The sequence below is a fragment of the Cricetulus griseus genome (assembly GCF_003668045.3).
Source record: "Cricetulus griseus strain 17A/GY chromosome 1 unlocalized genomic scaffold, alternate assembly CriGri-PICRH-1.0 chr1_1, whole genome shotgun sequence".
Classification (NCBI taxonomy): Eukaryota; Metazoa; Chordata; class Mammalia; order Rodentia; family Cricetidae; genus Cricetulus; species Cricetulus griseus.
The window spans coordinates 216,579,282-216,605,185 of NW_023276807.1; the positions used below are offsets into that span (position 1 = coordinate 216,579,282).

General features: G+C 41.0%; 1 protein-coding gene across 7 annotated transcripts in view; it reads left to right on the forward strand.

The window, feature by feature from the left end:
- Trim13 (tripartite motif containing 13) overlaps window positions 1–25,207 on the forward strand; it is a 49,369-nt gene extending 24,162 nt beyond the window's left edge. For 4 of the 7 annotated variants that reach the window (XM_027390373.2, XM_027390376.2, XM_027390371.2 and 1 more), the window contains 2 exons: window positions 17,107–17,208; window positions 23,804–25,207. In XM_027390373.2, coding sequence (XP_027246174.1) covers window positions 23,810–25,033 — 1,224 coding nt within the window. In that variant the 5' untranslated portion in view covers window positions 17,107–17,208; window positions 23,804–23,809 and the 3' untranslated portion in view covers window positions 25,034–25,207. Of the gene's footprint in view, window positions 1–16,668; window positions 16,821–16,877; window positions 17,009–17,106; window positions 17,209–23,803 lie in introns of those variants that run through there. The other 3 variants (XM_027390375.2, XM_027390377.2, XM_027390378.2) reach the window with 3 other exon arrangements.
- Window positions 25,208–25,904: the final 697 nt, after the last annotated feature.

The following is a 25,904-nucleotide window of genomic DNA, read 5'->3' on the forward strand; positions in this document are numbered from 1 at the left end:
CTGAAAGTCCATACAGGCAACAATGGGGAGGTTTGAAACTTTCAGGGTTACCCCAATCAAGCTCTTGCCAAGTCAGATGGCCTTCTAAGAAGCAGCTAATGGCAACGCAGACTGCAAGTTATTGCACTAACTTTAGAACAGTGTTCAGGGGGAAATGAGGACAAGCCAGTGCAGCCAGGCAGGCTGGGTGATGGAGCGCAGAAGGCTGACATATACTCAGGAGCAGGGCAGCCAGCCATCCTGAAGTGAGCTGGACAATGTGCTGTTTTAGCTTTTAGCTTACTCAATGCAGTCGATGCCTGTTTTAAAGTCTCATTATCATTTCAGATGTACTTTATCTTATGTTTTGGTTGATTATTTTTTTAGTCAGCAGAAGTTTGTAATTTCAGCTTTTAGTTATTCCTCCTAAGAGCTGAATGAACAAACATGACCTGAAAGAGCCTGCAGAGCCTTCCGAAATGTGAGGAGGCCTTTTATTTATCTGTGTGAAAGTTAAATGTTGCAAAACTACCGTTGAATACAGTAGAAATATACTCTTGAGGAGGAGAGGGCACACAAAACAGCAGAGAGCTACTCTCCCCTCAGCTAGCTTGGGATGAATATTTCTGTTCTGTTTACTGAAGAAGCAGGGAAGACACATTTCTTGTTGGGGCAACAGTGGCTATGGAAGGTTTTCTACCTCCTTTCCCACAGCAACCAAGCTCATCAAGATTCAGGACTAAGGCCCAACCTGGAAGATGTTAACTCTTCTCCTCTTAGGCCCCAACCAACTTCCTAACAAGTCCTGTCAGTTGTTACCTCAAAATACAACTTGAAAACTTGACCTTTCTCTCACTTCGGATCAATCCTTCCTTCTTTTTCTTGCTGTTCTCCAAGCTGCTCCTCCATGCTGCCCTCAGCAGCATCTGCTCTCCGATGTGGTCAGAGAGGTCTTTCAAACTGTAAATCTGATCAGATGCCCTGATGTCTTCCTTCAAACGCACAATAAAACCAGTCACTAGTAACAGGATGGCAGGGCAAGAAACACCCCCTCTGCTGTCTGTTGACCTGAGACACTCATGTAATCTTTTAGGCCCTCCAATCAAGTAGAACTGGATCTGTGGCTTGAACACAGAAAAAAAATCTTCAAGTGTAGAGTGTGAATTGTGTTGGGGTTTATTAAGATTTTTTTTTGGTATTTATTTTTATTTTCCTTATATGTATGTTTGGCCTGATGTGTCTGCATACCACATGTGTGCAGGATCCCAAAGAAGTCAGAAATCCCTGGAACTGGAGTTACAGAGGGTTCTGAGCTGTCAAGAGGGTGCTGGGAAGCAAACCTAGGTCTTATGCAAGGGCATTAGTTGCTCTTAACTGCTAAGCCATCTCTCTGGCCCCCTTAAAATGTTTTAAATATAGATTTTAAGCATGAGGATTAGGAAAAAGAAGCCTTGGGAAGAAGGTGAAATGTGGGAACCTGGGTGTGGGCCTCTCTGGCTTATAAAGCATTTGAATGGGTTTTGAGGCTGTTGTCTTCAGCGATTTGTTAGGAACCTAAATGAGATCACAGGGTGGTTCCAGAGGCATGCCTGATAGAGTTACAACTGCTAGAGCAATACTCTGGGTCTCAGGGATGCAAAAAGGAGACACAGCTCCACTGGAAGCAGTCTCGGGCCTCACAGTGGCTCAGCAGGTAAAGGTACTTGCCACATAAGCCTGGCAGCCCAAGTCCATCCCTAGAACTTGTATGAAGCTGCAATGAGAAAACTGACTACACAGTTGCAAAATTGCCAGAAAATCCCTGGGGAAAGAAGGCTGCATGCATGTAGGCATTAAGCCTGGTTCGTTGGTATTTTAATATAAAACACCTATATATGAAAGAAATATCTGTCAGCAACCTTTACAACAAATGATAATTGTATGATTATATGGAATTTTTCTGATCTACTACTATTCTTTTTTTAATTGACAAAGTTTTCCGTTCAATGTACTTTGATTACGTTTCCCCTCCCCAAAGTTGCTCCCAGATCTCCCTCATCTTTCTACCCACCCAACTTTATATTGTTTTTCTCCTCTCTTAAAAGCCAGATATATCAAACAAACACATAAAATCACCAGGAGAACTCAAAAACAGAAATCGAAAGAAATAAGTAAAAGAACAATAAGATAAAAAATGTCCAAACAATGCATATGAGACAAAAAGTCTACAGAAATACCATTGAGTTCATTTTGTGTTGGCCACTTCCTGCAGGGCATGAGGTCTGCCCTCAAGTCTGGTCAATATACCCAGTGAGACTCCATTGCAGAAAAGTGAGTTTTCCTTTGTCAGTAGGTGTCAATTGCAGATAGCTTCTTGGTTGGGGTGGGAACCCATGTCTACTTCCCGCTCAGTGCTAGGACCCTATCTGGATTGAACCATTACCTTTGATGGTTTTTCTCTCTCTCTCTCCCTGTCTCTCTCTCTCTTTCACTCTGTCTCTTGTTTTTTTTTTTTTTTTTTTTTTTTTGAGACAGGGTTTCACTGTGTAGCCCTCATAGTCCTGGAACTCACTCACCTTTGGCTCTTACAGTCTTTCCACCTCTTCTGCATAGACCCCTGTGCTTTGGGCGGGCTTTGATGAAAATGTTCCATTTAGGATTGAGTGCTCCAAAGCCCCTCACTCTCCACATTGTCCAGCTGTGGGTCTCTGTGTTAGTTGCTATCCTTTAGTAGAATAATAGTATCATGCTTTCCCCTAGGCCTATGATCTGTCTAGTCTTAGGGTCTTGGCCATGTTAGCAGTGTCAGGTATGGGTTCTATCTCATGAAGTAGGCCTTAAATCCAATCAGAAAGTAGTTGGTTACTCCATTAACATTTCTGTCACTATTGCACTGGTATATCTATCTGGCTAGTCACTATTGCAGGTTACAGGGCTTGTAACTGAAGATTACCTTTTCCTCTCATTAGTCTGAAGAGTGCCTTCCAGGACCATGAACACTAGTCAGTAGGGGTGAAGCTTCTAGTTAGACACTAGCTCTACTGACCCATATTCATTGACATATGCGAGTTTTGTATTCAGCAATAGGGCCTTCCCATCAGCTTGTAGAGAGTAACCAAAAGGCTTGGCAATAGCCTGTGTTATGTGGGAGTCTCTGTATTGGCTCCTTTGGCCAGCACCTCAACAAGATGTAACTCCAGGTACTGGAGGTTTTACTTAGTGCTATAAAATAGCTAATTGGCATGTTGTTGCCCATATTATTTGGTGACTCCATTTAGATTCCTATCATATATGTATATGTTTTAGGAAACTGCTAGAGTAGTAGGTTTTAAAAATGGCCTTTAATGTCAGTTGTCTCCCTCCTTTACCCTTCTCTTCCATTCCCTACCCTATTTAATCCTCGTATTCTAGCTTCCCGTTGCCTCTCTATAACAATATTATTCTATTTCCACTTCATTGGGAGATTCTTTCATTCCCTGCAGTCCCTTACAAGGTATCTAACCCCCATGGTTATTTGTGTTGTAACACACATGTCTAATGCTTAAAACCTATCATCCAAATATAAAAGAAAACATGCAATATTTGTCTCTCTGGCTCTGTGTTACCTCACTAAGGATGATTTTCTCTAGTTCCTACCATTTACCTGCAGATTTCATAATCCCATTTTTCTTAGCAGATGAATAATATTTTATTACATAAATGTACCAGTTTCTCATTAGCCATTCCTCAGTTGGTGATCTAGGCTGCAATGAACATGGATGAACACGTGTCTCTAAAATAGATTGTAGAGTCCTTTGGGTGCTCAAAAGTGGTACAGCTGGATCTTGAGGTAGATTGATTCCCAGCTTCCTAAGGAACCACCATACTGATTTCCATAGTGGCTGTACATGTTTGTACTCCCACCAGCAATGGATAAGTGTTGTTCCCTTTTCCCCACATCCTCAGCAGGATGTGATATCATTTGTTTTAGTGACCTTGACCATTCTGACTGGTGTGAGATGAAATCCCAAACTAGTTTTAATTTACATTTCTATGATGATAATGATGTGGAACATTTCCTTAAGTGTTTTTCTGCTATTTGTGTTTCATCTTTTGAGAATTCTGTTTAGTTCTGTACCCCATTAATTGGTAAAGCTCTTTTCTCATTCTGTAGGCTGCTGTTTTGCCTGAATGATGGTGTTCTTTGCCATGCAGAAGCTTTTCAGTTTCATGAGGTCTTAGTGTCTGGGCTACCAGTGTCCTGCTAAGAAACCCTTTCTTGTGCCAGTGAGTTCAAGACTGTTCCCTACTTTCTCTTCTGTCATATTCAGGGTATCTTGTCTTATGTTGAAGATTGATCCATTTGGAGTTGAGTTTTGTGCAAGGTGATAAGTATGCATTTTTTTTCAGATACTTCTGCATGCAGCTGTCCAGGTTGCATTAAACAAAAAAGAAAACACACAGGTTGTGACTTTAAATTATCCCTTCTGGGAGAGAACCTAAATTAGAAGATTAATGTAGCATGAATTCTAATTAGTCTTAATAATAAAAACTCAGAGTCATCGATCAGGCGGTGAAAGCTAAAGGCTCAGAGAAGCAGAGTGGCTAGCCACTAGAGTTCTTACCTCTACCAATGCTCAGACTGCTTTAGTCTCTACGAATCCTCAGACTGGCTTTTCTCTATAAAACCTCAGACTGCCCCTGAGCTCCTGTCTTCTCCCGTCCTATATTTTTGTGTCTGCCCAGCTATATCACTCCTGTCTCCACCTCCCTAGTGCTGGGATTAAAGGTATTTCTTTTTTTCTTTTTAAGATTTTATTTATTATGTATACAACTTTCCTCTTCCATGTATATCTGCACACCAGAAGAGGGCACCAGATCTCATTACAGATGGTTGTGAGCCACCATGTGGTTGCTGGGAATTGAATTCAGGACCTCTGGAAGAGCAGCTGGTACTCTTAACCTCTGAGCCCTCTCTCCAGCCCCCAGATTAAAGCTATTTCATCCCAAGTGCTGGGCTCACTTTTGTGTGAGCTTTGTTTCTCTTTTAGACAGACTGAATCTTGTGTAGCCCGGAGTGGCCTTGAACTAACAGAAATCCCTCTACCTTTCTCTCCTGAGTACTGAGATTAAAGGTGTGTGCCATCACTGCCTGGCCTCTGTGGCTAACAAATGTGGCTAGCTCTGTACTCTGATCTTCAGGCAAGCTTTATTTGTTATAGCAAAAACAAAATACCAAAAGATTAAGGCTCCAACCACCCCTGCTCCCTGGTCTGTTAGGACATCTTCAGCTTCCTCTGGGGTGGGGGGTGACTTGAAGGCTACTCTTACTGCAGTGCAAAGCCTACTCCAAGTTCTATTTTCCATGTGCCATCAGCTGGATGCACTCCAGTCCTGTCTCTGTAGACTTGCTTGCTTCTTTTGGAAGTGTTTCTTCCTGAAGTTTCAGAGACCAGAGCCGAGTGCTACAGCTGCAGAAAGCACATTTCTCCTTCCAGATTGAAGATGAAAACCATGACTATTCAGAGGATTGCTTCCATATTGAAACTGACCAACTTGGTTAAGTTCTATTTCTTAACACAGCAAACTGGGGGTAGAGTGTCCACATATCCCAAGGAGTCAGGGAGGTCCCATTAAGATCAGGAAGGCAGAGAGATACTTGGCCTGTTAACTTTCCTATTCTGTGATGTTTGTGTCTCCCAAATGAGGGATCCTTGTGATTAACTGGAAGGCTGTGTTGTGTTACAGGGTGGCTTGCTGGTGAAAGTCATTGGCAGAGCTCATCTTGCTTTGCTCTCACTGTTGTTTAAAGCCTGGGTCCTGACTCTAACTTACTCTCCATTAGGACTGAATGAAAGAGAATGGCAGACACAAGCCACAGTGCTAGCTGGGCAAAGAGGACAGGACTCTGTCTATGTGAAACTGGTAGTATGGTCACTCCTGAAGACTAACTGCTGGCTGCTCTCATGAACCCACACAGCTGGAGGACAAGAAAGAAGCAGATGGGTTGGATAAGTTGTAGCTGTGTTGTAACTTGCTGTTGGCTAGTTAGTAAATGTGGTAGTTAAGAACTAAGAACTTCCTCTTTGAAAAATACTGGGAATGGAAAGTGTTTTTTTTTTTTTTTTTTTTTTTTTTTTTCCTTTCTTCTAATTCTCTTCCTCCACCTTGTAATTTGGTAACAGGCCTCTCTGTGGGGTCCAAGTTTTTCCTGAGGAGATAAGTATAGCTGGCAGGTGCCAAGATGACATGAATCCCCAGGGCTAGGCTGAGATCCCAGCATGGAGTTATAGGAAGGCCTTTTCTTGTGAGCCAGACCACAGAGGTTCATATGGCCATGCTTATTTCTTTTTGTTACTTTCCAACCTAGTGAAATTCAAACTTAACAGGAATCTAAAGATAATTGGCATTATTTTAAAATACATATTCCAAGGCCCCCACTGCAGATCTTCTGACTCCCAAGTTCTCAGGAATTCTGTTTATTCAAATGTATCAAGGACAACCCTGTATGACTTTGCAAGGTTGAGAGGATGTTGCCTTAGTGTGTGTGTTTGTGTGTGTGTGTGTGTGTGTGTGTGTGTGTGTGTGTGTGTGTGTGTGTGTGTATTTATGTGTCTGTGTGTACATGTGCCTATGTGTACATGTGGAGGCCAGAGGTTGATGTGGGATGTCTTTCTTGATCACTTTCCACCTTATAAACTGTTGACACAAAGAGTAAAACTCTACCTTAAAGGGGCTAAGAGAGTTTATTTCGGAGTTAAATATGAGTAACCCTGGCCCGGGAACATAGGTTACCCAAAATTCCATATTTTAATATGGTAACAATTTGATCAAGTTTTTACTGTAATAGGACAAGTTTTTGCCATAATAGAACAAGGAAATCAAGGTACTTTTCAAATACATTTGTGGAAATATTAATTAGATGGTTACAGCACAGCAGAGAAACTCTCAGATATAGCCTCAGATGCTGTCTGATTACATTCTTAGCTGTTTGGTGGGTGGAAATTAGGGTTTGTTAACATTCCAAACAGTTTTCTTAAAGGCACAGGCTGTTAACTGAAGAGCAGACAGAGTGGATAGGGATGGCTTTGAGGATGAGGACCTGCTGCAGAATTTATTAGTCCAGTGCCCTTCCTTTCTTAGGACTTACATTCACATTCCCTGACTCCCAGTGGACATCACATTTTGTGCTGCAGGGCCAGGGAGAAACACATAATATTTGTCAAATATTAATATTCCATTTACAAGGAAAGGCTTCCTAGGATCTGATACAGATGAAGCTAAGTGGCAGGTGGGAAAGTGGTCTTTAGGAGGGAAGAATAACTGGTAAAATCATTAAGGAAGAAACTTCTGGATCATATCATTAAAATCTACTAGCCTTTATGATCCAGATCTTTTTAATTCTTTTTATTTGATACAACATGACATACATTAAGAGTAAAATATTAAAAGTTAATCAAGAATACTGCCTAATGCATTGAAGGTAAAAAAAAAATAAAGGAAACAGGCATTTAAAGAACTACAATTTACACTAAAAAAATAAATAAAACAACTAGATTGAGAAGCTAGAGAGAGTTTTGTTCCCAGTGCCCACACAAGGCCAGTCAGGCCTATATAATGAGCTCTAGACTGAATGAGACTTTGTCTAAATCAATCAATCAATCAACCAATCAAAAAGTAGACTCCTTAAGAGACTAGACTGTGTGTCCCCTGTGTGTATTAGAGTCACATGCACTCCATGACTTCATCACCATGCTATGGAAATAAAAGCTGAAATATACCCTTTTCCAACCCAAGTCTTGTTTGGTCATGGTGTTTACCACAGCAATAGAAATACAACTAAGGCCAGGTGCTGGTGGTATACACCTTTAATCCCACACTTGAGGAGGCAGAGGCAGGCGGATCTCTGTGAGTTCGGGGCCAGCCTGATCTACAAAGCAAGTTCCAGGACAGACTGCAAAGCTACAGAGAAACCCTGTCTTGAAAAACAAAACAAAAACAAAACAAAAAAAGAAATGCAACTAAGACACATAGTTAAGGATGTGGAATTTTGTTGTTGTTTTGTTTTTTTTTCTTAATTTTCCAAATGTTTTTGTATCTTGGAATTAGTTTTTTTTTACTAATTTCTGTACCTCAGAGGCAGAAGGCCCTTGAGCTCAGTGGCCTTCTCCTTCCTCTTCTTTTACCCTGAGGGCAACTAACAAGAGATCATCTTGCTTATACAGGAGTATGTAAACAACCAGTTAGCTTTTCATTTTAGTTTTTCTTTTGTCCTGCTTGATCTTATAGTTATAACTACATGTGGAATGGCTAGCTCTAACTGTTAGGAAAAAAATTAGTCTTTAAATTTTAAATTATCTTAATTCTTATCTGTGGATACTGATTTGATTTGTTGTTTTATGTTGGTATTATACCGGGTTTAATTTGGAAAAGTGGAAAACTACATTGTAGAAGAAATTAGAGAAGAATATAGTATTCTTTAAATTTCTTCAAACAAGGTTGTGTTTTATACTATGACAATACAAATACCAGTGATAGAAACAAGAGCTCAGCCTGTTAGAACTTTATAGTGCTTAGAGACACAACCAAAACTTATTTCTTATTTTAGCGCTTAGAATTGAAAATGGGGTTTGAGAAGGAGTCACTTCATGCCTGGTCCCTGAGAAGTTCAAAAATGGGCATCAGATACCCCTGGAATTGAAGTTACAGATGGTTATGAGCCACCATGTGGATGCTAAGAATCAAACCTGGTCCTCTGCAAGAGCAATAGTGCTCTAAACTGCTGAGCCATCTCTCCACCTATGTATCACATAAAAAAGATTTTTAAAATTTAAATTTAAGAACTCGTGTTAATTCCCCCAAAGGATGTTCTAAGACTATTACTTCTACTGGTTTTTACCAAAGTTGTCATTGATTATTGTGATGGCTATTCTTAGTTGTCACTTGACTATATCTGGAATGAACTGCATTCCAGAGATGGAGGGCTCACCTGTGATCTGGATTTTGAGACAGGAAGACAATACACCTTTGATCCAGATCTTGAGATAGGAAGACACACCTTTAATCTGAGCCATCCTTCTGTTGGAATTCTGTATAAGGACAATTCCTGCTTGCCCTCACCTTGACAGCACATCTATTACTTCACTAGTGTTGAAGCCTACCAGGATATACAGAAGACCAGCTGAGACACCCAGCTTCATGGAACTAAGCAACTACTAGATTCTTGGACTTTATATTCACAGTTAGCCATTGGTGGATTAGTTGAACTGTAACTTGTAAGTCATTCCAATAAATTCCATACACAGACTATAGAGAACCCTGACTAATACAATTATCTTTAGCTGTTATTTTATCCCTTTAATTGGCATATTGGACATGTGGCCAAGCTACTGAGTCTGTTTGGACAATTGGGGTTGGAATTTTTTTTCCCTTAAAATTTTACTTTACTATAAACCAAAAGGAAGCAAGGATAATTTAACAACTTTTGTTTACATGGCACTTACAAGCCAATTTAGCATTGAGTAGATATAAAAAAACAAACACATATAGACAGTCCAAATATGCACAATCATATATAAGGATAGTTTTTTTTTTACATTATCAGTTATATATGAGGAATATATATATTGAAGCCTCAGCCACCACTGAGATTATTAAGGAAAGGACAGTACTGTGGGCTGGGTCAGGGTGGTTGGCTCTATTGTTGACCTGTGCAGTCACTTGGGAATACTTTTCCAAGTGCTACCTTGGAGCCAGCCTCAACTATAAACATTATGATGTCCCTATATGTCACCATATGTTGCTGTCTCTCTCCTGCTATTCTCCCAGGAAGGGCATTCATATTCTGTGTCTTGCTTCTATGTCCTTAATCTTCCTTTGCCTATCACAGTGGAATAAAGAAAGACTGGCCTGTGTGACTGAGTAGGTCAAGAGGCCTTCCAAACTGTTTCCCCCTGCTGCGATCTCTACCCAAGCACAGCCTCCACTACAGTCCTTGTCTGTAGTAAGCTTGTCATATTAATACTTCATAGTCACAAACCTACTTGTAGTCTCAGTTCTAGATACGGATTTTGCTTCTTCTAAAGCCACCAGTAACATAACTGGAAAGTTTTAGTCACTTTTAAGGCTCAATTTCCTTTTCTTCTTTTTGTATTTTTAAATTTTAATTAAAAAAGAATAGATCTGTGTATGTACATATTCCTGTGGCTCCATCAGGTAACTATACCATTTTCCCTAAGCATTTATGGCAATAGTCTCCACCCTTTGAAGTTCACTCTGCATCGTTGTTAACTGTAGTCACAGACAAGATGACAGAGCTCAGCTCCTTCTTGACAACATTTAATACTACACTCAGCCCTGGGCACTCTGGTTCTTTCCCTACTTTATGCTGCCTTCTCCCGTTTCTTCTCCCAGGTTCCAAGACTATTCCCAAGCCTACTCAGCAGATCACTCATTATAACTTTTAAATCTTTTGCCACATGAGTTTTAAAAGGCTATATCAATGCTTTGTTTTGCACATGATTATCAGGGATAAAGAACTGCTTTCCTCATGATTTTTGGTGATTTATATTTTTATAGGCTTTGTGTGATTGATTTATTTTTCAAAACTTGGCCTTTATTTTGTCAACCATTTAGCAAAGTTTTAATATATAATATATATTTATTCCATTTGAATTTGTCCTTTTTCTTTTACAAATTTACCTTCCTTTTTTGTTTACATTGCAAAAGTAGTAGATTCTTTTTTTGTTTTTTGGGTTTTTTTTGCTTTTTTTTGTTTTTTTGTTTTTCAAGACAGGGTTTCTCTGTGGCTTTGGAGGCTGTCCTGGAACTAGTTCTTGTAGACAAGGCTGGTCTCAGACTCACAGAGATCGGCCTGCCTCTGACTCTGAGTGCTGGGATTAAAGGCGTGTGCCACCACTGCCCAGCAAAAGTAAGATTCTGAATGCAAATTTTTGTTTATTTGTTTGAGACAGTGTTTCACAATACAGATCTGACAGGCCTTAAACTCAGAATTGTGCCTGCCTCTGCCTCCTGAGTGCGGGGATTAAAGGAGTGTACTGCCATGACCATATTTAAAGATAAAAACAACAACAACAAAACAGGTCAGGCTAGTAGTAGTGCACACTTTTAATCCCAGCGCTCAGCAGAAGCAAGCAGATGTCTGTAAGTTCAAGGACGGCTTGGTCTACAGAGTGAGTTCCAGGACAGCCAGGTCTACACAGAAAAACCCTGTCTCAAAATACTGAATGGATATTGAAACTGTCCCACATTTAGTATAATTTTTTAAGGTTTAGCATATATTCCTATATAAGTTTTTTACCACCCACATTCTACCAATTACATTTCTTTTCAAAAATGGAATTACAGTATAGCTTTTAACTTGAATCTTCACTGTCTCATCTATCTCTGATTTGTGGAGCTATGCCTTGTTTCTTTTGTTTTGTTTTTTTGTTTTTTGAGACAGGGTTTCTCTGTATTGTTTTGGAGGCTGCCCTGGAACTCCTTCTGTAGACCAGGCTGACCTGGAACTCACAGAGATCCACCTGCCTCAGCCTCTGAGTGCTGTGTGTCACCACCGCCTTGGCTCATCTTGTTTATTTAAATATGATTACTAATGTGTGCATGAGTGTGTGCCATGGTACAAGTGTGGAGGTCAGAAGACTTTCTTTTCCATTTTTTTATTTGAATTAGAAACAAGATTGTTTTACATGTCAGTTCCAGTTCTCTCTCCCTCCCCTCCTCCCCAACCACCCCCCCTCAACTAAAACCCTACCTGTCACATACTCTTTCTGCTCCCCAGGGAGGGTGAGGCCTTCCATAGGGGTCTTCAGAGTCATATCCTTTGGGATAGGGCCTAGCTTCCCCACCCCACCCCACCCCCACTGTCTTGGCTCAGGGAGTTTCCTCTATGTGGAATGGGCTCCCAAAGTCCACACCCATGCTTGGGATAAGTACCAATCTACTAGAGAAGGTCCTGTAGATTTCCGTGGTCTCCTCACTGACACCCATGCACATGGGGTCTGGATCAGTCCTATGCTGGTTTCCCAGCTATCAACCTGTTAGGTCAGCTGTTTCTGTGGGTTTCACCAGCCTGGTCTGGACCCTTTGCTCATCACTCGTCCTTCTCTGCAACTGGATTCCAGTTCAGTTCAGTGATTAGTTGTGGGTGTCTGCTTCTACTTCTACCAGCTGCTGGATGAAGGGTATAGGATGGCATATAAGTTACTCATCAATCTCATTATCAGGGAAGAACATTTAAGGTAGCCTCTCCTTTGTTGCTTAGATTGTTAGTTGGTGTCATCTTTGTAGATCTCCAGACATTTCCCTAATGCCTGATTTCTCTTTAAACCTAAAATGTCTCCCTATATTATGGTATCTCTTATCTTGTTTTCTTCTATTCTCGCCCCCCCACTCAACCTTTCTGCTTGATCATGTCCTCCTCATCCCTCCTCTCCTCATTCTTCTAGCTCCCTCTCCCCTCCCCCCATGCTCCCAATTTGCTCAGATTTTGTCCCTTTCCCCTTCTCCAGGGGACCATGTATGTTTCTCTTAAGAGTCCTCCTTGTTACCTAGCTTCACTGGCTGTGTGGATTGTGGGCTGGTAATATTTTGCTCTATGTCTAAGATCCCTATATGAGTGAGTACATACCGGTTGTCTTTATGTGATTGGGTTACCTCGCTCAGAATGGTTTCTTCTAGTTCCATCCATTTGCCTACGAATTTCAAGATTTCATTGTTTTTTTCTGCTGAGGAGTACTCCATTGTATAAATGTGCCACATTTTCTCTATCCATTTTTCAGTTGAGGGGCATCTAGACTGCTTCCAGTTTCTGGCTATTACAAATAATGCTGCTATGAACATCATTGAACAGATGTCCTTATTGTATGAATGTGCTTCTTTTGGGTATATACCTAAGAGTGGAATTGCTGGATCTTGTGGTAGACTGATTCCCATTTTCCTGAGGAGTCACCATACTGATTTTCAAAGTGGCTGTACAACTTGGCACTCCCACCAGCAGTGGAGGAGTGATCCCCTTTCTCTACATCCTCTCCAGCATAAACTGTCATTGGTGTTTTTTATTTTAGTCATTCTGACAGGAGTAAGATGAGATCAAGGGGATACAAATTGGAAAGGAAGAAGTCAAACTTTCACTATTTGCAGATGATATGATAGTCTGCATAAGTGACCCGAAAAACTCTACCAGGGAACTCCTACAGCTGATAAACACCTTCATCAAAGTGGCAGGATACAAGATTAACTCAAAAAATATCAGTAGCCCTACTATATACAGATGATACATTCTCGGAGAAAGAGAGAAACATCACCCTTTACCATTGTCCCAAACAAGATAAAATACCTTGGGGAAACACTAACCAAAAAAGTGAAAGACCTGTACCGTAAGAATTTTGAGTCTTTAAAGAAAGAAATTAAAGAAGATACCAGAAAATGAAAAGATCTCCCATGTTCTTGGATAGTTAGGATCAACATAGTAAAAATGCCAATCTTGCCAAAAAGCAATCTACAGATTCAATGCAATCCCCATAAAAATCCCAGCACAATTCTTCACAGACCTTGAAAGAACAATTCTCAACTTTATATGAAAAAACAAAAGACCCAGGATAGCCAAAACAACCCTGTACAATAAAGGAACTTATGGAGGCATCACCGTCCCTGACTTCAAAGCTCTATTACAGAGCTATAGTCCTGAAAACAGCTTGGTATTGGCACAAAAATAGACAGGTAGACCAATGGAATAGAGTTGAAAACCCTGATATTAACCCACACACCTACGAACACCTGATTTTTGACAAGCTAAATTTATACGATGGAATAAAGAAAGCATCTTCAATAAATGGTGATGGCATAATTGGATGCAGGCATGTAGAAGACTGCAGATAGATCCATGTCTACCGCCATGCACAAAACTTAAGTCCAAATTGATCAAAGATCTCAAGGTATATCCAGCCACACTGAACCTATTAGAAGACAAAGTGGGAAATACCCTTGAATTAATTGGTACAGGAGACCGCTTTCTGAACGTTACACCAGTAGCACAGTCATTGAGATCAACAATTGGTAAATGGGACCTCCTGAAACTGAGAAGCTTCTGCAAGGGAAAGGACACAGCAATACAAAACATCAACCCACAGACTGGGAAAAGATATTCACCAACCCCACATCTGACAGAGGGCTGATTTCCAAAATATACAAAGAACTCAAGAAGCTAGTCTCCAAAATACCAAACAAGCTAATTAAAAAGTGGGGTACAGAATTAAATAGACAATTTTCAATAGAGGAATCTAAAATGGCTGAAAGACACATAAGAAAGTTTCAACCTCCTTAGCCATCAGGGAAATGCAGATCAGAAAACTTTTAATAACTGATTCTCCATACTGTGGTTTCTAGGGAATGGACTCAGGTCAGCATCCTTAGTGGCAAGTACTCTTAACCTGAAGAGTCAGTCACCTCATGGACCCTTTATATTCTTTTTAATGGTTGTATACTATTATATGATATATTGTAGTTTTTTGTTTGTTTTTTGTTTTTTTTTGTTTTTTTTTTTTGTTTTTTTGAGACAGTGTTTCTCTGTACCTTTGGAGTAGACAAGGCTGGCCTCTAACTCACAGAGATCCACCTGTCTCTGCTTCCTGAGTGCCATCAACACCCGGCTTTGTGGTTGGGTTGTTTTTTTTTGTTGTTTGTTTGTTTGTTTGTTTTTTCAAGACAGGGTTTCTCTGTGTAGCTTTGGAGCCTATCCTGGCACTTGCTCTGGAGACCAGGCTGGCCTCGAACTCAGAGATCGCCTACCTCTGCCTCCTGAGTGCTGGGATTAAAGGCGTGAGCCATCAACGCCCGGCGGTTGGGTTGTTTTTTGTTTATTTGTTTTTGTTTTTTGCTGTTGAGAAAAAGTCTCCAGTATCCCTAACTAGCCTTGAACTGTATGTTGGAGAGTGACCTTGAACGTCAGAGCATCCTTTACCTCCCTAGTACTGGAATTACAAGCCTGTGCTACCTACATTAGGTGTAGGTGATGCTAGGATCAAACCCAAAGCTCTGCATTCTAGGCAAGAACTCTGCCAATTAAGTGATATCCCAAGGCCGGTTAAGGATTCTCTCTACCTAGCTGTTAAGTGTGCAGTCTCATTGCTGGCTTTGTGACTAGCATCAGTAAGAACTCTTAGAAATGTTCTATAGAGGGTCACACACAGCACAAACCATATACCCGGAAGGCAACAGGTTTCTGTCTCCTGACTCTTTGCCCTTTGAACCTCTCCCATAGGGTACCATGACTACACACTGACATGACTTAAAGGCTATGGCTCTTAAGTCACATAGTCTGGCTACTTGGAAGACCTCAGACATCAGTCACCAAGCTTCTAGCCCAGACCACTATGGCCATTGCTCTATATCCCATCCATCTCATCCTAGAGGCCCCAGTGGTTTCTCTGAAATGTGACATGTTCTTTCCAACCAAACTAAGATTTGTTGTTGTTGTTGTTGTTGAGACAGGGTTTCTCTGTATTGTTTTGGAGGCTGTCCTAGAACTCCATCTGTAGACCAGGCTGGCCTTGAACTCAGAGATCCACCTGCCTCTGCCTCCCAGCACTCCAAACTAAGATTTTTGTCCTTATCTCCCACCTGAGACCTAAGCAGCTATTCCAGTAAAAAGCCTCCCTCCTCCCTCCCCTAGGCAATGCTACAGATTTGAATCTTCTAGATGTTTTTCTAATCTGCCCTGTCTCTTTCTCAGTCCCCACCCTAGCCCCTCTACTTGGAGACTAGCTATATTGTAGTTTTTAACATGTTTTTTATATTTTACCTCATTATGTCATTCAGTGTTCATGTCATTCAGGAGATCAATTCAGGGCCTGAAATCCCTGGAAGCACTCATTCAGCCTTTTTTGTTTTGTATTTTGAGACAGGGTCTCACTTAGGTAATTCTGGCTGTCCTGGAACTCTATGTAGACCAGGCTGGCCTCAAACTCAGAGATGTGCCTGCCTCTGCCTGCCTTTGCCTCCCAGCCCTGGGATCTAAGGCATGTGCCACTATGCGCTTCTGCCAGCATATGTGTAGTGACTCCAGTTTTGTGCTGGTCTGGGATGAAGTTTTCTTTTTGTACTGACATTTTTGATACTGTAGAAAAGAACGTGTGCATGGAATTTGATGTCCTCCGAGCTGCCTCTTGTTTTTCCGCCTTGTAGAAAATGTTCGTTTAAAGGATAAACTCTTGATTCCATTGTACAGTGCTCTCATGAGGACTAAGCTAGAAATTACAGGGATTGCTCTGCGAAGTGGTGCTGCCTGGGATCCATGCAACGGCGTGGGCGGGGAGTGAGAGGGCCTTTTTATTGACTCAAAAACGCACTTTTCCCAAATTTGCCCTCCTAAAAGCCCAACAGGAGTGGACGTGCTCCTCTGGCATACTCACTCTACGTTACCTCATTTCCTCAGGCTTTCAAGTTTGGATAGGAGCCATTTTTTTCATTCTTTGTAACCACAATGACGTCCCCACACTGGAGGTGGACGTCAAAATAGTCAGGGCAGTTGCTACCTACAGATATTTAAAAAACAAAAGTTCTTTCTTGTCTCCGAGGGGAACGGCAGTAGTGCTTTTTTCCTACAGTTGGGCCCGCGGGTCCTGAGAAGCAGGCAAAGTGGAGTGAACGGTTGGGCCTTGTTTTTGTTGCCCCCCTCCCCCCAAAGCAAGGAACAGCAACAAAAACCACAACAATCCAAGCCCACCACCTGTCGGGTGGGTCACTGGAGCGCTTCCCGGTGGCCGGGCGACCAGGACGCTGCGCAGGCGCGGGGCGGAGTGCGACAGAGGGCGTGGCCGCCGAGTCCATTTTACAGCCTCGCTGCCGGGCCGCAGCCCGCCGAGGTGAGCGCGCGCGCTGAATTCGCGGCTGGATCCGCTGAGCCGCGCGCCGGCCGCGGCGGACACCTGCGTGGGCGGAGGCAGGCAGCACGGCGTGGCCGCGGTGGCCCGGTGTGCGGCCAGGAAGGTCCGCGCGCCGCAGGGGAGGCGCCCTGCCTAGGAAGCGGAGGCACCGCAAGCTGGCTCTTTTGGTGGGGTTGTTGGGAGGGGAGATTGCGAAAAAAATTTTTTAAATGGAGGTTAACAAAGCAGATCTCTGTGTATAACACCCTTTCTCCTTTCTCTACAGCATTCTCTAGTTTTACAGTCAAAACGTGGAGGAAAAACAACAACCGGCTTTTCCCAGAGAAATAGTAACCTTGCCAAAAGCACCTGCTTGCCGGGGACAGAGGTAAACATTAGTATATTCCTTTATGTTCTGGCATTTATGGGAAAAATGTCCGATTTTACTAGTCTTGGGACCATTCCAGATCCGACTACAGAGAATATGTCCATATCCACGCTCCATCAGTAATAGGTGGTCTTTGTTCTTTTTATATTTCAAAACTCAAGACAGAATCCATGCTGGCCGTTCCTTTCTTTGGCAATTGTTATACATAATTTAATACAATTATGCTGTAAAGGAAGAAAAGGGATTGGACAGCATTTTCTTTGGTAGGATTTGTCTAAGTTGTCCTGTAGTGGGGCGGGAGAAGGGCGAGTTCCCTGCAGCTCCCTAGACCTTTGCATGTCAGACATTTTAAAAACAATGCCATTATATAGGCATTGGTTCTGCTTAGAACTGGATGAGCTGTTGGCAAATTATGCCTCTTTCATAGTTTTTTGTTGTTGTTGTTTGTTTTAAAATTATGTGGTGCTGGGGAAATAACCCAGGACATCTTGGGGGATGCTAGCTAGCCAAGTACTCTACCCCTGAAGCACACCTCTACCCTACTTATTACTGAGTATCAGTTTGACACAGCCTAGGATCACCTGAAAACAACCTCAATTTAATTGTTTTTTTTCGGTTGGTCTGCGGATATATCTGTCTTAATTTACATCGAAGGGGAGGGCCCAGCACATTGTGGGCAGCCCTATCCTTAGGTAGATTAACTTGGGCACTATAAGAAAGCCAGCTAATTATGAGCCTGTTATGGGCCAGAGCACAGCCAGCAGTCCACTGGATTTTTGATGGTGTCTGTTGTACTTTATTGAATGTGAGTGAGTTACAAGGTAGAAGGCAGTGTTGTGTGGAATAAATAACATGCAGTTTCGCCTTGAGTGCCTGCCCTGATTTACCTCATTGATGGGTTGTGACCTGGAAGTGGTTATTTGCTTTTAGTCAGTGTTTTATCATAGTGATAGACATGGCAAGCCCCAGAAGATACATTTCTTCAGGCCTCCTTCCTCCCCTAGTACTTCCTTAATTTATGTATTTCTTTATCTACTTTGGTACCAATTAGCTTAATTACAGTTACATCTTTCAGTAATAACCAGATTGTTCTTTTCATCTGTGTGCTTATTTTTGGTGGTGCTGGAAATTTCTCACATTATGCAGGTACTTTCCTCAGCCTCAGCCCCCTCCTGAGGTCATGCTTCTCTATATCTGGTGCCCAATGATTTTGCTTTGGAATCATTGTCCAGGAGAATTAAACTCATTTGAGCTTATTCTCATCTTCTAATATAGCCCCTTAAATGTGTATTTATAATTTCCATAGTATTTGTAATAGTTTAAGTTTATATTATGGTTTATGTAAATTTATGAAATTTGTACTTTTCAGAAATATAAAGATCCTCATTTTATGAAAGATAAAACAGTTGTTTATGAAAACCAGAATTTTAGAAGAGATTTTTAGAAGTTTATGAAATAAAATTTGTTTTTTCTGGATAGTGCTTCATCCTACAACTTTGAAAACTCAATGCTTGTGCTTTAGTGGTGGAAGAGCAAAGTAAATTGGGCTCCATGTTTTTACTTATGAAGTTAGGGGCCTAGCTACTTTGGTTTTGAATCTATAACTTTCATTTCATTCCTACCCTTTTGTTCTCAAGATATAGAATACTTAGATGCATACTAATGGCAACTTATTTAAATTGTTTTAAATTTTAAATCCAGGTGAGTAATCTAAGTGCTGGGATTAAAGACATGTACCATCATGCCCAGCTATACACACCCTCTTTAGAAAGACTCTTGGCCATCTTTAGAGTTTTAAACTGACTCAGCCAGGTAAAGGGCTTGCTAACACTGACAGGACCTGAGTTCCAACTACAGGACTCACATGCTAGATGAGGAGAACCAACTCCCATATAAATTGCCCTCTTACCTTGGTACATATGCAACATACATACACACACACACTTTAAAGATAGGTTCATTCCTTGATCTAGTATTGCCTCTAAGGGAACTATTTAAGGAAATGGTTAGAAATTAAGAGGTTTTAATTAAAACTTTGCTATAAAGCTGTTACATAAACAGTACCATTCTAAAAACAGACAAAATGACAGATAAACAATTTGGAAGCCTATCCCTAAGGTGAACTATCATGTGTTTGAAGAACAACTACTGATAGGGAAAATGTATATTTGTAATTAAATTTATCATTCAGGAGAGGATCTTGGAAAATAACTAAGTCAATAAAGTGCTTGGCTTATAGAATAAAGGACTGAGTAGAATTCCCAGAACACATTGATAAACAAAAAGCCACTTGTAGTGATATGTACTTGTAATCCTAGGACTACAGAAGCCAGCCGATCTGGCCTACTTAGCCTAGCTCTAAGCCAGTGAGAAATTCTGGCCCCCCCAAGACAAAACAAAAAAAACATAAACATAAAATAAAAAAGCTAAGACAGTGAATAATAAACTCTTCACAGCCCCCAACTCATGGTAAGCCTACTGGTCTAAGAACCACTAGTCTTACCTTGGCATGCTTACAAGAAAAGTTTACATTTTTTTAAAGATTATTGTTATATTTAATTATGTGTCCGTGTGTGCATAAATGAAGGTGCCTTCAGACACCAGAAGTCCTAGTTCCCTCTGGAGCTAGAGTTCCCTGAAGTTGTAAGCTGATATGGGTCTTCTGCAAGAGCATTATGTGCTCTTCACTGCTGTGCCACCTCTCCTGCCCAAGTGTACTTTTATTTTAAAAGGCTACAGGCCAGGCGTGATGGTTCTTAACTTTAATCCCAGGACTGGGTAGGCAGAGGCAGGAGCATATCTGTGAGTTCAAGGTCAGTCTAGTCTACATAGCAAGTTCAGGACAGCTAGGACTACATATGGAGACACTATTTTAAAAAACAAATAAAATGTAAAATTATAAACATAAAGGCAACTTCTCAATTCATTAGTTAATCTTATTTTCAAATCACATACTATATACTTGCTACTTAGTATGAGATTGTCCTAATACATACTAGCTATTGAATCTACTTGGGGGCATGCCAATACAATACCTGCTATCCCAACATTCAGTAGCCTGAAGCAAGAGGATTTTTGTGGCTACCATACTATGTAGCAATATCCTGCCTCAAAAATGCAAAAAAGTCAAGCTGGGAGGCAGAGGCAGGAAGATCTCTGAGTTTGGGGCCTGCCTAGTCTACAGAGTGAGTTCTAGGACAGCCAAGACTACACACACTAAGAAAAGAAAAAAGAAATTGAACAGTCCCCAGTCAGCCCAGCTGAGTCAATGAGTTTCAGCTTCAGTAAGTCCAGTGCAAAAAAATAAAGGTGGAGGACCAAGGAAAGACACCTAGTGTTGACTTTGACCTGTAGCAAGGCTTTCTCTGTCCTACCAACCAGCTCCCAAATAATGGCATAGAGACTTAATAAAAAGGAAAGCTTGGCCTTAGTTTAGGCTTGTTTTTAACTAGCTCTTATAACTTAAATAACATTTCTATTCATCTCTGTTCTGTTAAATGCTGTATGTATATCCTTCTGCGTCTCCTGGTGCCTGCGTACTGAGTGCCTAGATTCATCTCCAACTTCCTCTTTTCTGTCCAGAAGTCCCGCCTCTACCTCCTCCTAGCTGCTGACTATTCACATCTTTATTAAATCAACCACAGCAATATATCTTCGTCCAGTGTACAAATATCCCACAACATTGGCCCTTGACAGGCATGTGGGTGTGTACCTGCGCACATACCCACAGAGAGAACTACTGAGGCTGGGCATGCGTGCAGCTCACTGATAGACTCTGCTCAGCATGTCCTTACCGACAACCCCAAATTATTATCTGATGGCCACAGAGTACAGAGTGTTCCATCCTATTTTATTATTTTGGTAGTATTTATGTATCCTGAATAAACTTGAATAAAGAAATACTGATTAGCTGGGTGGTGTTTGCCCACTCCTTTAATCCCAGCACTTGGGAGGCAGAGGCAGATGGATCTCTGAGTTCAAGGCCAGGTTTACAGGGTGAGTTCCAGTATAGCTAGGGCTATACAGGAAAAGGAAAGAAAGACTGCTTATTTTGGTTTTAAGTCTTTAGGGATTAAGGTTCATTAGCAAATTTTCACTGAGAAATAGTGTTTTCTGCATTAGTGATCAACACCCTCAAGACTGAGGATGCCAAGAGCTTTGAGATGTATGTATGTATATATGTATGTATGCATGCATGATGCATTCATTCTACTTAGAAATGAAAACTGAGGACTTTAAAACACATTAACTCATCTAAAATAACACTGATAAAATCATTGTATGTTACCAAATAATTCAGTAAAAATACCCCTCCTACATTGTGATAGAAGTGGCATTCAATCTATAGCTTTCTGTCTTTAGGGGAGTCCCTGGGGGGCTGCACTAAAATAGCCTAGGGCCTTGTATATGTCAAGTGTGCTTTTTACCAACTTCTGAGCTATATTCCTGGCCCTGTTCTAGTTACTTTGACATATACAAAAAAATTGGCATTACCTGGATTTGTGGTTGGTAAAGGAGGTAGATAATATTTTAGTAGCTTTTTGACATAACTTGCTCTTCAGTACTGTGCCACACCTCAACAAATGGTATTTTTTTTTATCATACTGTAGTACATGAGATCATATTTATTTTGAGCCTGTTTTTGTTACATTTTTATTTATTGCTTTTGTTTTGTTTTGTTTTTGAGACAGGGTTTCTCTGTATAACAGCCCTGACTGTCCTGGACCTCATTCTGTAGACCAGGCTGGCCTTGAACTCACAGAGATTTGTCTGCCTCTGCCTCCCAAGTGCTGGGATTAAAGGCATGCGCCACCACCGCCCCGCTTCTGTTACTTATGTTTTATTTCTGCAGTGTTGGGAATTGAACTCAGGGTCTTGGCAAGTGTTCTACCAGTGAGCTACACTTGAGCCCATTCTAATATTTTAAGAGTCTTCTATGAACGATTTATAATATTGACTTGAAAAACAGTTTATTGTTTTGTAGACCTCCAAATATTGACATTTCATTTTATAGTAGCCTTCACATTTATTAACTTCACCATTTATCAGAATCTTTAATGGGAAGCTTACAAGTGGTAGATACAATTTGCAAAAATACAAATTTTAACACTTTTCATTGTCAGGAAGTACTGTGTTCTGGAAGTAGCAAGCTCATTTTTACTTGTTTTCAAGATGTCTGTGAGCTACCTAAATCTGCATAGTGCTGGCTTACATTGTTTTCCTAATAAAACAGCTGGCTTCTCCTGTAGCTTAGTCACGTGAGTCTGCTGCTCCCTTAGATAACATTTGCTGGCCTGCATGAGTGCTTCTTGTAGTTCTTATTTTACCACACATATTTAAAAGGCATGTATACAAGAATCAGGATTTGACCAAACGAGTAATCTTTGCTGTTTCATCGGGATTTTATTATTTATTTGTTTTTGAAATAGGGTCTCATAGTCCAGACTGGGGTGGAATTTGCTTTGTAGCCATGTTGCTTTGAATTCATATCCTTCCTTCTCTGAGTATTGAGGGATTGTGGGTGTGTGCTTTAGTCAGCTTGGCTAAGGGCACTTCTCACTGAAAGTGGCTCCTTCCCCTTCCCCTCTTGTGTGCTAAAGAACACTGAGTAGTGTGGTACAGCTCAGTGCTTCTTACAGCCTTGCTTGATTCCTGTTAAAAAGTTCCAGCAGAATATACCTTCTGTTGCTTTGGCAGTTGGTGCAAATATCAGTCAGCATGGCAGGCACATCATTATGAAATGCTTTTGGCTTCACCAATTCTCTGAAAAAGGGACATTTAGGTTTCTGCCCGTCATAGAGAGAATTACCGTGGTAGTGTAAAGGATATAGGATGAATTTAATTGTTTAAAAACTATCAACCACCCGGGCTCGAGAGATGGCTCAGGGGTTAAGAGCACTGACTGTTCTTCCAGAGGTCCCGAGTTCAATTCCCAGCAACCACGTGGTGGCTCACAACCATCTGTAATGAGATCTGGTGCCCTCTTCTGGCAAGCACTGTATACATGATAAGTAAATCTTTAAAAAAAAAAAAAAAGAGTTCTTCCAAACAGCAAAAATCTAGCTCATTTAATTCCCTAGGCAGGCAAGGTTGAATTACAGTTCTTTGGTGCTTTTTAAACTATGATTCTGTTAAATAATTGTAATTGTGTCTTTGAAATTGGAAAAAATGCCAATTTCCAGTAATAGTTGGACTAGAATCCATGCTTGGATTTATGTTGTGTGCTTCTGTCTTTAAGTAGCATACCATTTCATAGTTGTGGGCCCAAAGTAAAGAGACCATTCTGTTACAGACACTGGGACTCTTTGTTTCTGACATCTAGTAGTCAGCTCTGTTTAAAACAATGTTGGGTCCTGTTGGCTCAGTTTGCAGTTGTCCCAGTGCTAACCCTGTCTTAGCAAAGGCTGTTGTTGGGAAGCCCTCACAAAGGCTTTGTGTACAGGAGTGTGTTCTTGTCCCAGAGTTAAATATGCGTTAGTATGCATTTCTTCCCTATATGCTTTGATTATGTCAACAGGAGATGATTCTATTGGGAAGATGGTGTCTTGTTATTAGAGAGGCTTACCAGAGCTAAACATTTCTTTCTCTGTGGCAGGATGTGATGGAGCTGCTTGAGGAAGACCTCACGTGCCCAATTTGTTGCAGTTTGTTTGATGATCCCCGAGTTTTGCCCTGCTCACACAACTTCTGCAAAAAATGTTTAGAAGGGCTCTTAGAGGGGAATGTGCGGAATTCATTGTGGAGACCATCTCCATTCAAATGTCCTACTTGCCGTAAGGAAACTTCAGCAACTGGAGTCAATAGTCTACAAGTTAATTACTCCCTAAAGGGCATTGTAGAGAAATATAACAAAATCAAGATTTCTCCCAAAATGCCAGTGTGCAAAGGACACTTGGGACAACCTCTCAACATTTTCTGTGTGACTGATAGGCAGCTGATTTGTGGGATGTGCGCTACTTGTGGCGATCACACTAAGCATGTCTTCTCTTCTATTGAAGATGCCTATGCTCAGGAAAGGGATGCCTTTGAGTCCCTCTTTCAGAGTTTTGAGACTTGGCATCGGGGAGATGCTCTTTCCCGCTTGGATACTTTGGAAACAAACAAAAGGAAATCCCTACAGTTACTCACTAAAGATTCAGATAAAGTAAAGGAGTTTTTTGAGAAGTTACAACACACATTAGATCAAAAGAAGAATGAAATCCTGTCAGACTTTGAGACGATGAAGCTTGCAGTTATGCAATCCTATGACCCAGAGATCAACAAACTCAACACTATTTTACAGGAGCAGCGGATGGCCTTTAACATTGCTGAGGCTTTTAAAGACGTGTCAGAACCTATTATATTTTTGCAACAGATGCAGGAGTTCAGGGAGAAAATCAAAGTAATCAAGGAAACTCCTTTGCTACCCTCTAATTTGCCCACAAGCCCTTTAATGAAGAACTTTGATACCAGTCAGTGGGAAGACATTAAACTAGTCGATGTGGATAAACTTTCTTTGCCTCAAGACACAGGTGTGTTCATTAGCAAGATTCCCTGGCACTCCTACCAGTTGTTCATGGTGGCAGTTCTGCTGGGTCTCCTCATATTCTTTGGTCCTACCATATTCCTGGAGTGGTCTCCATTTGCTGAATTGGCAGCTTGGAAAGACTATCTTTCAAGTGTCAGTTCTTATCTGCCTAAATCAGCTGATTTTGTAGAACAGTCTGTTTTTTTCTGGGAACAGATGACAGATGGGTTTTTCATTTTTAGTGAAAAGGTAAAAAATTTTAGTTTGGTGACACTGAACACTGTGGCAGAATTTGTGTGCAAATATAAACTACTATAAAATCTTTCAACTACACAGTTTTGTTTCTTGATGGGATTGTTGGGGAACACAGTAATGATTCAGATTTGGTTAAGATTCCAGTCCAGTGTTTCTTTTAAGAGTATTCCTTTAATAATGCCTTTTATATATTACCCAAATATCAGCATAAAAATAAAAGTGATGTTTTACTAGTCCCAATTCTTCTCTTCCTTTGTAAAGGGAATTTTATGTACTTACCCCTTAGTATTCACCGAGTTTGTCTGTGATAAATGGCACATGCATTTATCTGTACCTCATTTACTCGGGGATCTCTTGAGCACAGGACTTTGAGACCAGCCTGGGCAAGAAGCAAGCAAACAAGCAAGCAAGCAAGCGAGGGAAGTGAGAGCACACATGATTTAACATTGCATCCATGGCTCGGGAAGCACATGAGCTAGGACCTCATTGGCCCAGGTAATGCAGTGCTTGAGTCAAGCACACTGTGAAAGGAGCAAAGCAACTTTGCTGACTGAACATACTAAAAAAGTAAAGACCACGAATACATTGGATTCCCAGGTTTGTTTAGAGGACTATTTCTCATGACAGTGTAAATCTTGTAATTTTGGAAACCAAATCTCTCCCTCCTATTTTTTTTGATAAACTCGACCTAGTAGTCCTACCTCAAGCCTCAAGTATTGTTATTATGGTGAGCTTGTTCTTGTGAACTTTTCACTAAAGGTGCCACGCTGTAGGTAGCTGTGTACACAGGATCGCAGGAATTGGGAGGGCCGTTCTTTTTAACTGGTACCTAATATTGTGTTTGTGCTCACAGCAATTATACAGCCAACCAGTTCACAAGTGTAGTGGAGTCTGACAGCAGAAGAGACAGATTGTTAGCCCACATAGATTATAA